This window comes from Callorhinchus milii, unplaced genomic scaffold, assembly GCF_018977255.1.
Source record: "Callorhinchus milii isolate IMCB2004 unplaced genomic scaffold, IMCB_Cmil_1.0 Scaffold13, whole genome shotgun sequence".
Classification (NCBI taxonomy): Eukaryota; Metazoa; Chordata; class Chondrichthyes; order Chimaeriformes; family Callorhinchidae; genus Callorhinchus; species Callorhinchus milii.
The window spans coordinates 17,207,351-17,220,967 of NW_024704754.1; the positions used below are offsets into that span (position 1 = coordinate 17,207,351).

Sequence of the window (13,617 nt, forward strand, 5' to 3'; positions counted from 1 at the left end):
GATGGCTTCACATCTCGAAAGCTTCACAGATCACAGCAAATTATAGTTTGTCTGCTTTAATTGGCCTCCAGCAACAATCACGTGCCTTAATTACTGTTTTCAATGATATGCGTGAGCGCAGTTATCAGTAACTTCATTCACTGGGGAAAACCTTAGCTATATTTAGCAGGACTTTCTGTATCACTCAAAAACTTAATTTAATCTCTGTTGCTACTCATGCTGTGATTTCCCATCATGAGCAATGCTCATCCATCATGAAACCTAAGGCAAGTTTCCTTAGCAAGACGCTAAAAAACGCCTGTGTTGACTTAGCAAGACGTAGGAACCCAGTTGTTAGTCGACTGGCAGATTGCTTTCTGGGGTTAATAAACCCTCCAAAATAAACAAATAAATAAAATTGCTCACTCACAAATATGGCCGTTTGTGAGACACTACTGTTAGAATTGGCTGCAGTGTTTCACCCACAAATTACACAGTCAATCCAGTTTAACAGTACAATCCGTGAGAAACTTTGAGCTGCCTCAATGATGTGATAAAGCGCTATATCAAAATGCAAGGATTATTATTATTATCATCTCAGTAACAGAGCGTATAAGATGAATCCTTGCATTTTATGTAGTGCCTTATCAGAGGTTTCTGTGATGTGTAGTGACTGTGTATTTGTGGGCGAACGTCGCAGCCAATTTGAGCCTTGATACGTTTATAGGAAGCAACAGGAAAGAATGACAGAATCTCAAACTGTTGCTGAATTCATTCATGTGACTCACACATAATATATATCTTCCTGAGGACTTTTGAGTTTCAGAGTTTAAAATTACAGACAAAATATCCCGGTATTACCCTTTAATACATACTCTTAGAGAAGGAAGTGGTGAGTTTGTACTTTATTTATCACAAGAATCACAGGTTTCAAATATAGAGACACCAAATTCCAACCGAGTAAATAATAATAATAATAATCCTTGCATTTGGTACAAGCCAGGTCTGGATCAAGTTCAGCGTCATACAACCACTAATAACAATAATAATATAATAATAATTCTTGCATTTAATATAGCGCCTTATCGTGTGGTTGAGACGTCTCAAAGCGCTTCAGAGAATATACCGTAAAGTGGATGGACTGCATTTTGTGCGCGAAACACGGCAGCCAATTGCGCACAGAGGCGTCCCCGCAAACAGTCAGGCATCGAGCGACCAGATTCTTATTTAANTTTTTTGGAAGGGATTATTACACCCGAAAGAGCAATCTGCCGATCGATTAGCAACCGGGTTCCTGCTTACTGCTCGGTAAACGGAGGTGTGTGGAGTAAGGAAACTCACCTGACAGAGATCTGTCAGCGCCTAACATGGAAAACAGAGCATTTCATGTTAAGGCTATAATCCAAGTGAAGTGGTTACACCCTATTACAGAAGGGTATTAAAAAAAAACTCTTACAAACCAAAGTTTTGTATTCTTTTCGCCCGGAGATCGGAGTCGGACTGAAGATGTCTTTTCCCACCCGTGTCCTTATCCTGATCTTGTGCCTTCTCCACCGATCCAGACCAGTAAGTAATCCATACACACTTGACCAGTGCGTCTGAAATTAACTGCGTCCGTGTTAAACTCTCCAAAGGAAGTGTGTTGCAACCGTTTCCTGTAAATTGAAACGGGTAACAACAGGTTGTGGGCATGCACATTTAATGGACCTATCTTATTCCATTGACGTTCATTTCCTTTATCAAGATTTTACTCTTTTTATCCTCTGTCGTGTTGGCTTAATGCTGCACGTGATTTCACAGTGAGGGTTTAAATTTCTTGCATAGTGTCTTATCAAAGCTCTTAACGTATAACTATTGTCAAGGGTGGTGACTTAGGCAAACATTTTGCACAGCAAACAGCAATGAAGTGAATTATTGATTTACTGGAGGGATTGTTGACCAGGGCGCCAGGAGAGAGCAACTCCCTTCTCTTTCAAATAGACTCACTGGATCGTTAACATCCGCCTGAACAGGCAGATGGAACTCAGGGGTGTCTGCCTTGACCCTAGAAAATAAGGAAAAATTGTACTGTGTGCCAGAGGATTTGCCTCTCACCCTACGTATGGGGTTAGAGGGTGGATAGACCAGGTCTGCTCTGGCCTCCTGCTTGTCCCCCATCCCCTGCGTTCCACCATTGACGGCCGCCCTTTCAGCCACCACGCCCCGAAGCTTTGGAACTCTCTCCCTCGATCCCTCCATCTTGCCCTCTCCTGCCCGTCTTTTAAGTCACGACTGAAGACCTTCCTCTTCGACCGTGCTGACCGTCACCTCCTCCCTCTCCACCGGCTCGGTGTCAGGCTCCGCCACTAAGGGTGGGTTCCCAATCTCAGCCTGACACAGACAGGGGATGGGGCTTTAACTGGGTCCTCCATTAGCAGAGCAGATGAGGGTTTCAGTCACTTGCTCATCTCAATTGCTAAGGAAATGGCAGAGCATTTTACCCTTTGTGTGCATTGGGGGATAGATTAACACAATCTCATGACGGACAGTCACCTCTTTAGTTGTGAATCGAGTCAACATGCTGTACTACGCTTATATCTTTTACCCCTTTTATATTAGTCAGAAGGCTTCTCCTGGAAAAACTGCAAGACTAATAATCAGCCTATCACAATCCAAAGCCTCTCCATCAAACCCGATCCCGTTAGAATGCCGGGTGGTATCTCAGTGAAAGGATCTGCCTTTTTAAGCCAAGCCATCTCATCACTAAAGGTGGGTAACTCTAACCATATCTAACCGTAGAGACAGATTTATTTCCCTTGTTCTCCGAACACGAGAAAGAATCCACTCTGTGCCTCCTCCATGCAGGATGGACAATCCAGGGAGAACTTGACATTTAAGAGCGTAACTTGTGCCATTTCACAACACATTCCTTGTGATAATAATATTAATAATAATAATAATAATGGATAATCGTTGTATTTAATACAGAGCCTTATCCTGCCGTTGAGACGTCTGAAAGCACTTCACAGAATATACTATGAAGGGGATTGCAATATATTCTGGGAAGTGCTTATTTTGCCACCTCATGAAACACTGCAGATTTCATCCTCTATTTTCAACCTGATTTGTGTGCCTGAGCAACGCTCCTTTTTCTTAAAAATCTGTTTCAGGCTGAAATAACATTGTACAGGAAGGTCCTTTTCTTCTGGTTGAAAATCCCCTGCGTGACTTTTGACTGCGTGTATGAAGTTTGCAAGTTACTGAAACGTGATCCGTCCTGTTCTTTCAAACAAGTGAGTCTCAAACCTGGCAGAGGGTAAATGGTGAAAAAAATTATTCCAGCCTTTTGGCAAATTGCACACATTCTCCAGCTGTTACTGAATTCAGGAGTAAGTTTTTTTTGGGGGGGTCTTGTCATCTACATTAGTTTGTCTCCATCTAACACCTACAACTGACCCGGAGGGTCAAGAGCAGAGTCTGTCATGATCAGTGCTGTACCGCTCAATTTTTACAGAGAGAAAAACAGGTGCCAAATATTGCTGCCATCTCTACTACTGCGGTTGATGTGACTCCACTATGTTCTCCTTCCTGTGAATCTGGGCTATGGCGAGCGGAAATTGCTGTAGAAAGAGATAGCTCCATTGGAAACGACTCTCATCAGAAACGACTCTTATGCTCTGTGTAGATGTGCAAGAGCCAACTGCGTAGTGCGTACTCTACAAGTTTCTTTTGAAAAGGAAACCTGGCCTTACCCTGGTTTGTTGGCAGCGTAGACGCAACTGTGATTGGTATCTATCTCGTGTTTGATCTGTTGACATTTGCGGTCGCCTGCATTGGTTCACTGCCTCGGTTCGAAGGAGAAACGTGGCACTTATGCTGGTCTTCTATGTATGTTTCAGGGATTTCACAAGTTCCCGGGAAAAGCGTTCGTCATTCCACGACTACCCATCCCAAATGGCCAATACAGCATAGCCATTGACCTGAAGAGTCACAGAAGGAATGTTGGGTGTGTGCAGATGGACCTGACTGTTAAAAAGAATTAACTTATGCCCGCATGGGGAACAAAATAACACCGTGTAACCTCAGATCTTTATTAATAATAATAATAATAATCCTTGCATTTGATATAGAGCCACATCACATCATTGTGACATCTAGAGAACGCTTCACAGAGGATACTGTCAAGTGAATTGACTCTGTATTTTGTCGGCGAAACATATCTTACTTTCAATCACATGGAGTTGAATGTTAAATGTTATCCCTTAAATTAAAATGTGTCTCCTCATCTAGGCAATTGAAGGTGAAATCCACCTTTAATAGAATCTTGAAAATCTCCCGTCTGCTCAATAAAACAAAAAACATCAGAATTTGTCACAAATTCTTATCTGACATTTTAGCCAATTTAGTCGTAAATTCTGTGACATTAACGATTGCAATGACACAGTCTATTCATTCATACAATCTTTCAGCGGATCAATAGAATCATTCACAAGGGAACCAGATAAGATCCTGACTCACACAAATGGAGGTTAATTCATGAACTGTTATAATTATAATAATAATAATAATCCTTGCATTTGATACAGCGCCTTATCACATCTTCGAGCCATCTCAAAGCGCTTCACAGAAAATACTGTAAAGTCAATTGACTGTTATATATTTTTTTAAACAATTATTGCCCCCAAAAAGCAATCCGCCAATCAACTAACAACTGGGTTCCTACTTACTGCCAAGTAAACAGAGGTGTGTGGAGTGAGGAAACCTGTGCAACATTTCGCCCTGGCCGGGAATCGAACCCAGGTCTCTCGCTCGTGAGGCGAGTGCTCTAACCACTGAGCTGCAGGACACCATGATCTACTTCATCAGCCAAGTTCTCGTGGGTTAATAGGAATTCAACAGAGATATACCTTCCTCGCTACTCCATGAGCGATAGACCAGCAATCTCAGGTGACCTGTCCTGTTGCCTCAGGGGTCCCGTGCAGTTACCAGTCACTTCCAATAGGGGGCGAGAGCGTAATGGAAACAAAGCATTTCTTGTCCGTTTTCACCTGATACGCAAGTGAGGGGTGAGAAGATTCAAACTCCGTCCCAGAAAGGGGTTGGAAGCTCCAGCTGCGAAACATCGTTGTGTAAAGTCGGGACCGTTCTCAACCAAATACCGTCCTTAAAGGGGAATGGTGATAACTGTCACACCAAAGCTGTTCTCTCCCTCAATGACTCCGCCTTGGCCCCCTCCTTACCCCATCTTGAGATCGCACCTGAAGACCTTCCTCTTCGACCGTGCTTACGGTCACAGCCCACACCCCCACCCCCGGCTCCGCCACGGTCAAGCAGTCCGAGACTCTACCCCGCGTGAGGGCCACTGTGTATAAACGCAAGTTGTTTTGGTTCTGTGCAGGCGTACACACGCGCAAGCAACAACAACAACAACTTGTATTTATTTAGCCACCCTCGCCAGGGTAGCGTCCCTGAGCGCACACACACGCACACACACACGCACACAGACACACACAACAGTCTATTTGCCTCTATTTGAAAGGCAAATACGTATTGAAATCACCGTTCGCCTGCCATCTCCCCACCCCCCGGCCTGGATTAAAGAAAGGTATTTCACTTTCTCAGGGCACGTACAGATTCCCACCAAGAACCGAACGCCATTCCCCAACTCCCAAGGGATTAATAGGGGTTGTGATAAATGGCGAGTACAGAGTGGAAATCATCCCGAAGAGCTCCATTGAGAAGGTCGGCCGCGTTAAGGTGCACCTGCATCTTAAAGCCCATTAATGGGTGTAAGAGACATTAATAAAGTTCCACCAAATCTTACTGATGGCACCTACTTAGCAAATAAGACAACAATGTTCAAAAGGCCGTGACACTGTCCAAAAGTCCATCCCTGTGTCAACAACCCTCCCCCAGCCCCCAACTCGCCTCCCCGGCAGGATTTTAGGCTGTTTACCGTTCACAAAGCTCTATTTGAAGAACGTTTCTATTTCCCCGTGGGCTGTGTGTCAAAGGCAGTTTCTTTCAGCCAGACAGGAGTCTTCAAATAGCACGGCCCAAATATTGATAATAAATGCTGCTTTAACAGGCACTGCTCGAAAAGAGAAGGAAGGAAGTTTTTCCCCAGTGTCCCAGCCAACAATCTCTCGCATAAACCTCACCCACAAAATACACACAGTCACACTAATTTACAGTATATCCAGTGAGGAGCGTTGAGATATCCTCCCCACTGTGAAAGGTGCTATATCGAATAGAAAAGATTATCGTAATCATATATATATGTGTGTGTGTGTGTGTGTGTGTATCAAAGCTTCTATTTATATTTGGGTCATTTGTGAATCGCTTCCAAATTAAACCCCTGAGCCCGAAGGCAATGAAGAAAGCCACGCGATATCACTCAAAGAGTTAAAGATTCCAAGCAGCCCATCACCTTGTCGGAATTGTACTGCTATCAGTAACATGTGGAAAATGTTAAAGGCCAACTCTCCCGCCAGCCTTTAAGTGAGACAGGAATTAGTGGCCGCACAAGTATAAGAGAGGGTGACTGTTGAGAGAGACTTTTTAAGGATGTAAGAGTCCTGTGTTGCTATTAGTGTTAACGGAAAGAATTTAATCGTGTTCCTCTCTCTCTCTCTCTTTCTCTGAGAGACAAAAACAGTTCCACTATCACTGATGCTCAGCTCTGCGGATAAAAGCAAGCAGCTGTCTGGGGAACTCAGTGCATCTGCAATGAGCCGATCTCGGGCTCATTTTATCTGCAGACCCACACCCAGTGCCGGCTGGAATGTGGGAACGAATCTAAGTGGCTCAGAGGGCAAAAAGCTCTGGTGAATTGACACTGATTGATATGTTGGTGTGTGACAGCTCAAAGTGGCTACAGTTTGGAGTAGGGCTAAAGGCAGCCTTTATCAAAGTTAGCCCCGAACAGCAATTATCGTTATTATCATTATTAATATTAATAATTCTGTTATTTGGAATAGCACCTTTCGCATCAGGAGGATGCGCTTCGATGTGCTTCGCATGATGCACAGTAAGGCGTAGAGACTGAGTTGCTTTGTGGGCAAACGCAGCAGGCGATCTCGCGCACGGTGACTTCCCCGCAAACAGCCACGATGGCAATGGAGTGAAAGTCCGTCTGACGACGGTTGGGGAGAGTTAGACAGGGCGCACGCACAAGGTCACTGCTCCCTTTAAAGCACGACCTTGTCAAAGGCATTCGAGTCACCAGCACCGTTAGCTGGGCTCCCGGCTGACACATCGCACAGAGCATCAACCTCACAGACACAAGGGACAGTGTCGGTCATGCAACGCCGATTTAATGTTTACCCTGCGCCCTCCCAGCATTGCGACAGAGCGTCTCGGAGCGAGATGTAACGAGAAATGGAGTGGAAGTCTCATGCTCAACCCGGACACTTTGGGACATCACATTCGCACGTGACTGCCAGGACGGTAAAAGGCGAAGTGGAAGGGGGCCGCGGTCTTCTTTCATCTTGGATTCCTATGTCGAGTTGCTGAGCTCGCTCACAGGACCGAGGGGCAGACCACGCGCAGTTCATAAAAACATTTTCCTTGTCCCGAATGCTCACAGATTGCACGACTCGCTGGGGAATGGTCATGGCTACCATTTGCTGAACAATAGTCGGACTGTTCCGTAAGAATGTGGACCAACTCGAACAGAGAACGTGATTGTGACTCCAGCCCATTCCTCAGCAATAACTTACACTTACATAATGCCTTCCATCTTGGATGAAGGTCTCAAAGCGCTCACAGAGGCAATAAGCATAATAATAATAATAATAATAATAATGATAATAATAATGCTTGTGTTTGGTATAACCCCCTATCACAAAGCACTTTGCATGATACATTCTAAACTGTAGTGACTGTGTTTCGTAGGATCACCGAACAAGGAGGAAAGGAGCAAGGAGAGGGTCGCGGACAAAGAGATAGGTTTCAAAAAGGTCTTGAAGAGTGGAGAGCGAAGGTAGAAAGTAAGAGATTTGGGGCGGGGGGGGGGGGAGGGGTGGAAAAAGGGAGCTGTTGATTTGGTGGGGTTGGAGGAGTGAGGAATTAACATTCAGAGAGGGAAGTTTAACAGTCTGGCTCAGTTGGTAACACCGTGGCCTCTGAATTTAGAAGGTTGTGGATTCAATCCCCAAGTAAAGGGTTTGATCCCATACCGTCTTGGCTATTGCTCCAATGCAGTGCTGGGGGTGCGCTGATATAAAATTGGTCATTCACTCACAGCTGTTTGTGGGACGTCGCTGTGCGACATTTCCCTCCAAAATCCACAGTCACTACACTCTGCAGCACATCTTGTGAAGCGCCTAATGGCGCTCTGACGTGAAAGGCGCCACATCAAATGCAGGGATTATCCTGAAGGATCACAAAAGGTTTCTGAGAAAATATGGAGCTTGGAAATTAACAACTACTTTTACTTTCTTTCTTCTTTTCTAATCCCCGAAGGTTCTGGGCTAAAACCAGCTTTAACTGAACCGCTCGGAGCTGAGCTGATTTTACGGGAATAACAGGGATCATGAGAACAGCCAGATCTCAATGAACAAAGGAGGTTGTTAAGGACATGGAAACATTCTTAAATAGATCTGTCGTCTTGGATAGTTTCTGGAAATAGAGGCCCAGATAGTACCTCGAACCTATGCATAATGTAATCTGCTCTCGTCCTGGCGTTGGTGTTCACTCCACCAGGGGATCAACTGAAATACAACAGAGCTCTGACAAGTTAATCACTTCAACATATTGTGCATGTCTCAGTCTGTGTGCGCGTATGTGTGTGTCTTATGTGCCATTGTGTGTATAGGTATGTCTTGTGTGTCGTAGTGTGTGTGCGTGAATCTCATGTGGCCATTTGCAACAATTAGCCTATATATTTCACAGGTGTGATTGGTGTGATCTTGATCGTAATTCACCTTGAAAGTCCAATGTAAAGTACCGATGGAGGAGGGGGGGGGTGTTGAACGTAAATCTCACTGGAGCCTGAAGGACATAATAGTAGGAACAGTCGGATTCCCTCCTGATATATATAATATAATAATCCTTGCATTTGATATAGCGCCTTATCACGTCGTTCAGACGTCTCAAAGCGCTTCACAGAATGTACAGTCGTGGATTGAGTAAATTTTTTTTAGGGATTATTACACACCAGAAAGCGATCCGTCAATTGACTAACAACCGAGTTCCTACTTACCTCTCGGTAAAGAGAGGTGAGTGAGGAAACTTGGCTAAGGTTTCGCCCTGACGGGAATTGAACCCGGGGCCTCTCGCTTGCGAGGCGAGTGCTCTAACCACTACGCTACAGGACTCCACAACAGGTTGTCGAGTGAACCTTTGCTCCCCTGGTCCTGGACACCTCACAGTCAGGACAGTGAGAACATTAAATTAATCGGGAGTTTTTCTGGGATTTAACTTCAACAGTATTAAGGAGTTGGTCGTGTGCCCAATTAGAATAGCTGAGCCCAGAGAAGCAGGGATTAGAAGTCATGCTCAGCACTAAATCATAGCCCGAAATATACACACACACACACATCGCTCTGTTGGACAGTGGGAAGAAATATTAACAGAACCGTTCGTGCAGATGTAAACTGTTGTTCTTAAACCTGCCAAGTTACAGGCCTTTGGAATGAGATGCACCATTTCTTTTGAGGGGGGAAGGAGGGGAGAGCTGTGGGGGGGTTAGGGAGTTGGGCGACAGGAATGTAGCATTACCAGACAGTGGTGAGTTTCTCACAATAAGCGCAACAAACGGGACCCAGGTTCTGTTCGAGTCCCTCGTTCTCTCTGCGCTGACAAGATCTCGGCCACTTAATAAGGTGGTCGGTTGGCAATGGGCTTTGAGATGCAAACAGGCTGACAGACTGACTGCCAGCGCGCAATGGAGTACAGTACTTCCAACGTCGTGCCGCTCGCTTTGCGCCAGGATGCCATGCCCGAAGACTGACGCTGTGCCACCAAGATCCGAAATAATAATAATAATTTGGTCGCTCGATCCACGGCTGCGCAATGGGGCTGCCGCGTTTCGCCCACAAAATGCACAGTCACCACACTCTACGACGTATTCTGCGAAGCGCTTTGAGGCGTCTCAACGAGTCACAAGGATTATTCTCATTGTGTTATTATTATTCCACGGTTGGGAGTGCCACGCGCGACATTTCATAGCTGCCGCAAAATTGGGCATCGACTTGGAAGGTTGAGGACCACAAGGCAATCGAAACACATCTTTTTTTGCACAACAGCGATGCTGATCCTCGACCGGGGAGGAAAGACCAGGAGAGTTTAAAGAGAGTTGCCATAGCACCGCACTTGCCTGCAATGGAAGCCGGACAATACATCGGCGTCAAATCAAATACAATCTGACACGCAGCAGACGCGAAGAGATAAAAAGTACATTTCCTGTTCGAATAACAGGAAGCGTGACCTGAAAGATAAGCAACGTTCACACACACCCCCCTCCCACTCCCCCCCCCCACCACCACCACCGCCGCCACACATGTTTAGGAAGTAAATCTATGTCGTGTAAAGAGACTGCAGTCGTGTCAGCCTGGCTCAGTCGCTAGCGTGCTCAGAAGGTTGTGGGTTCAGGCCTCACCTCGGGACCTTGAGCTCACAGTCTTGGGCCGACGCAATACAGTACTGGGAGGAACGCTCCATTGTCAGAGGCGCCGTCTTTCGGGTGGGTATTTAAACCGAGGTCCCGCCTGCCTGCTCAGGTGGATGTTAAAGATCCTATCGCGCTATTCAAAAAGAGAAGGGATTTCCTCTCTCCCGGTGTCCTGGCCCACAACCCCCCCCACCCCCCCTCACCCCCCCCACCCCGACATAAATTGGTCATTTACTTACGTCACAGCTGTTTTGGGACATTGCTGTACGCAAATTGGTTCCTCCAGTACATCAGAAAGGTAGAAAGGTGGTAAAGGCCAGGACATTGGACTCATTTAACAAGCAGAGAGATGCAGTGATGGGGGAGGTGATGGGGGCAGGCAGGCAGGCGTGGGGTGGGCTGGAGGTGCGGTGGGGGGGGGGCAAAGGGTCTGTAGGATGGATGTTCTGGAAGGATGAGATTTCTTTAGCTGAAGGACCTTCTTCGTCCAGACCAACTTCTGCGATCTTGTGCTCATGCAATATGTGGATTGTGAGCTCGAGGCTGACACAGGACTTGAAGTAATCCAGACGTGAGAGTGATATCCTCCTCACACACCCATCTCAGGAATTGTGTTTGAAACAATCTCAGTCACAAACTACAAAGCCACAGAAACACAATAGCAGAAGCCAGGAGCCCGCAGGTCCACTAAACTGCTTTGCCGCAGTTCTTAAAGAAAAAGGAACCAGCTTCCAGCTTAAAACTGAATTTAAAAATGAATCCACAAATCAACTTTATCTTTTGAGCGGTCTTACCGGCTTGCCTGGGTCGACCAAATAACTAGCATTCTGTAGGACCGTACAAGCACAGCAGAAGCTCGTTCAGCCCATCATGACTGCGCTGGCTCTTTGAGAGAGCAATCCACGATCTACCTTCACACACGCTACACTACTGCAAATGACTGCTTTCTCTTTTCTCTCGGTCGCTTAGCGGTTAGAGCGACTTCTCTAACCATTGAGCAACGGTCCTGTTGCTTAGCACTTGCCCCGCATGGAGCAAGAGGAGCCAGGTTTGATTCCTGAGCACAGCTAAACCTTAGGCAACTTTCCTTACTCCATACACCTCTGTTTACCTGGCAGTAAACAGGAACCCGCTTGTTAGTCGATTGACGTATCTCTTCCAGGGGGTAATAATCCCTCCCAGAAAATTAAAATTTGGACATGCAATCCACGACTGTTTATGGGGCTGCCACGTTTCACCCACAAAAGCACACAGTCAATTCAATTTACGATATATTCTTGTGAAGCACTTTAAGGCGTCTCAACGACGGGCTAAGGCACTGTATCGAATGCAAGGATTATTATTACACCGTATCTATCTATCCACCAGTTTGCTCATCACAGTTAATGTGGATTCTGCCTTGACCACTGCAGGGCATTGCACATCGAAACAGCCCCTCTGTGTAGAAAGAAAATCCTCCTAATTTACGCAGTGTACAAAGAGAATATTCCTCAAGCGAATCAATGCCATTTCATTCACTTAACCATATTTGGGAACTCAGGAGGAAGCAATGGACGTAAGGAGGCACAGTGTTAGTTTTCCAATAGCGCCAGCCTCACGGTGACAACTGTTTCCATTATCTCTATTTAAGTCGGGTTAAAAATAACGCCCCTCTCTTCGTGTAACTTGTCTGCGTGAAGAACGAGCTGGCATTTTGGCAGGCTGAAACATTACACCGGCTGGTCCACATGACTTCAAAAGTTAATATGTGTAACACAAACCATCACTTGTCTTGAGGGTTGATAACAACGACAAATAGAAGCCTCACGATATGCAGTATTAGCAAGGCACCCTGTTGTCAATAAGGATACACTCCTACTGACCATAATTCTCGTAATATTGCAGCCAGCTAAACAGCACGCAGATTGTTTCTTCAGTGTTTGCGCTGGTTAAACCCCAAACGTTATCCCAAAGGTTAGCCCTGGAGTCCCCCAAGCCTTGGCTCTTGCCAACCTGTACCCAATACTTTCCCCACATTAGCTGCGCAGGGTGCGGCTTTCCGGAGGGAAAGAGAATGCACATGTTGGACCTTCAGTTTAGCTCGGACGCTATTAAACATGACCAAGATTTTCCACGTGTGTCAGACTGTCGGCTGATGAAAAATAATAACAGTAACAAATAATACTTACAATTGGCATAGCGCCTTTTACATCGGCAGGACATCCCAAAGCGTTTCAACACCTTGCATTTATTTAGTGTAAAGTCGATATACTCCAAAGTGGAGCAACTGTGTCTTGTGTGAAATTCAGGAAGTTTAGAAACTTTAGAAATGAAAAATGTCAAGTTTCCTTAGTGATCTCTTTTCTCTTCTATCTTTGGGCTTGAATTGTGTGTGTGTGTGTGTGTATGTGTGGGTGTGAGGGTGTATGAGTGTGTAAGGGTGTGTGTGTGTGTGTGAGCGCATGTGTGTGTATATACACATGTGCATGTGCTTGTTCCCTCTTTGCAATCTCTCTCCCCTCCGTCCCCCACCAGAGTCTGTGTGGGTAAGTTCCCCTCGGCTGACCTCCATCAGTCTCCCACTTTTACTACCCTCCACCTTCCTTCCCTCTCACAACAAGCAAAGCCCTTCCTCCTCCGAGTAACTCATGCATTACTCACTTGAACTTTTATTCTGACTGCACTGACCTCCGCAAGAGGATGACTGTGATGTGTTTAAGAGAAGTCCAAAAAAACTACGCGCACACTTGTCCTTTTTTAGACTTCTCTCAAACAATGTGCAACAGACTCATGTTATTATAATTTCCTTACATGGGTGAGGGGGAGAAAAGCGTTTTGATCCAGCATAAACCTGCAACAACGCACGAAATGAGCTGCTGTAATAAATGCACAACCCACCTCACCCCCTGCCAACGGGACTGTTCTTCCAGTAAGAAACACCTCTGCTCCCCTCCGACCTCCCTATCTCTCTCTCTCTCTCTCTCTCTCTCTCCTCCCCATCACTCCGCTCACCAACTCCTCCACCTGCCTCTTCCCTCTACACCCGCCCACAAATATACAGTCAA

At 45.8% G+C, this 13,617-nt stretch overlaps 2 protein-coding genes across 8 annotated transcripts in view; one reads left to right on the forward strand and one right to left on the reverse strand.

Moving 5' to 3' along the window:
- Positions 1–13,617, reverse strand: part of slc36a1 (solute carrier family 36 member 1) — a 42,153-nt gene that overhangs the window by 25,152 nt on the left and 3,384 nt on the right. For 2 of the 6 annotated variants that reach the window (XM_042339925.1, XM_042339924.1), the window contains exon 2: positions 1,440–1,634. In XM_042339925.1, the coding sequence (XP_042195859.1) occupies positions 1,440–1,634 (195 nt within the window). Of the gene's footprint in view, positions 1–1,439; positions 1,635–3,710; positions 3,747–4,865; positions 4,920–5,198; positions 5,224–11,684; positions 11,706–13,617 lie in introns of those variants that run through there. The other 4 variants (XM_042339929.1, XM_042339928.1, XM_042339926.1 and 1 more) reach the window with 4 other exon arrangements.
- Positions 1,956–4,158, forward strand: LOC103184131 (ganglioside GM2 activator-like). 2 transcript variants are annotated; one of them, XM_007901994.2, is made up of 4 exons: positions 1,956–2,106; positions 2,578–2,727; positions 3,129–3,251; positions 3,858–4,158. In XM_007901994.2, the coding sequence occupies exons 2-4, from the start codon at positions 2,665–2,667 to the stop codon at positions 3,999–4,001; spliced, it is 330 nt and encodes a 109-aa protein (XP_007900185.1). In that variant the 5' UTR covers positions 1,956–2,106; positions 2,578–2,664; the 3' UTR covers positions 4,002–4,158. The 2 variants fall into 2 exon arrangements, with proteins under 2 accessions (XP_007900185.1, XP_007900184.1); XM_007901993.2 differs by lacking the exon at positions 1,956–2,106 and having other exon boundaries at positions 2,330–2,727.

What these genes read in the sequence shown, in the direction of transcription:
- LOC103184131 (XM_007901994.2), top strand. Translation starts at nt 2,665, where the DNA reads ATGCCGGGTGGTATCTCAGTGAAAGGATCTGCCTTTTTAAGCCAAGCC. An exon ending in AAGCCATCTCATCACTAAAG is followed by an intron (nt 2,728 to 3,128) that starts GTGGGTAACTCT and finishes AATCTGTTTCAG; the next exon opens with GCTGAAATAACATTGTACAG. An exon ending in CGTCCTGTTCTTTCAAACAA is followed by an intron (nt 3,252 to 3,857) that starts GTGAGTCTCAAA and finishes TGTATGTTTCAG; the next exon opens with GGATTTCACAAGTTCCCGGG.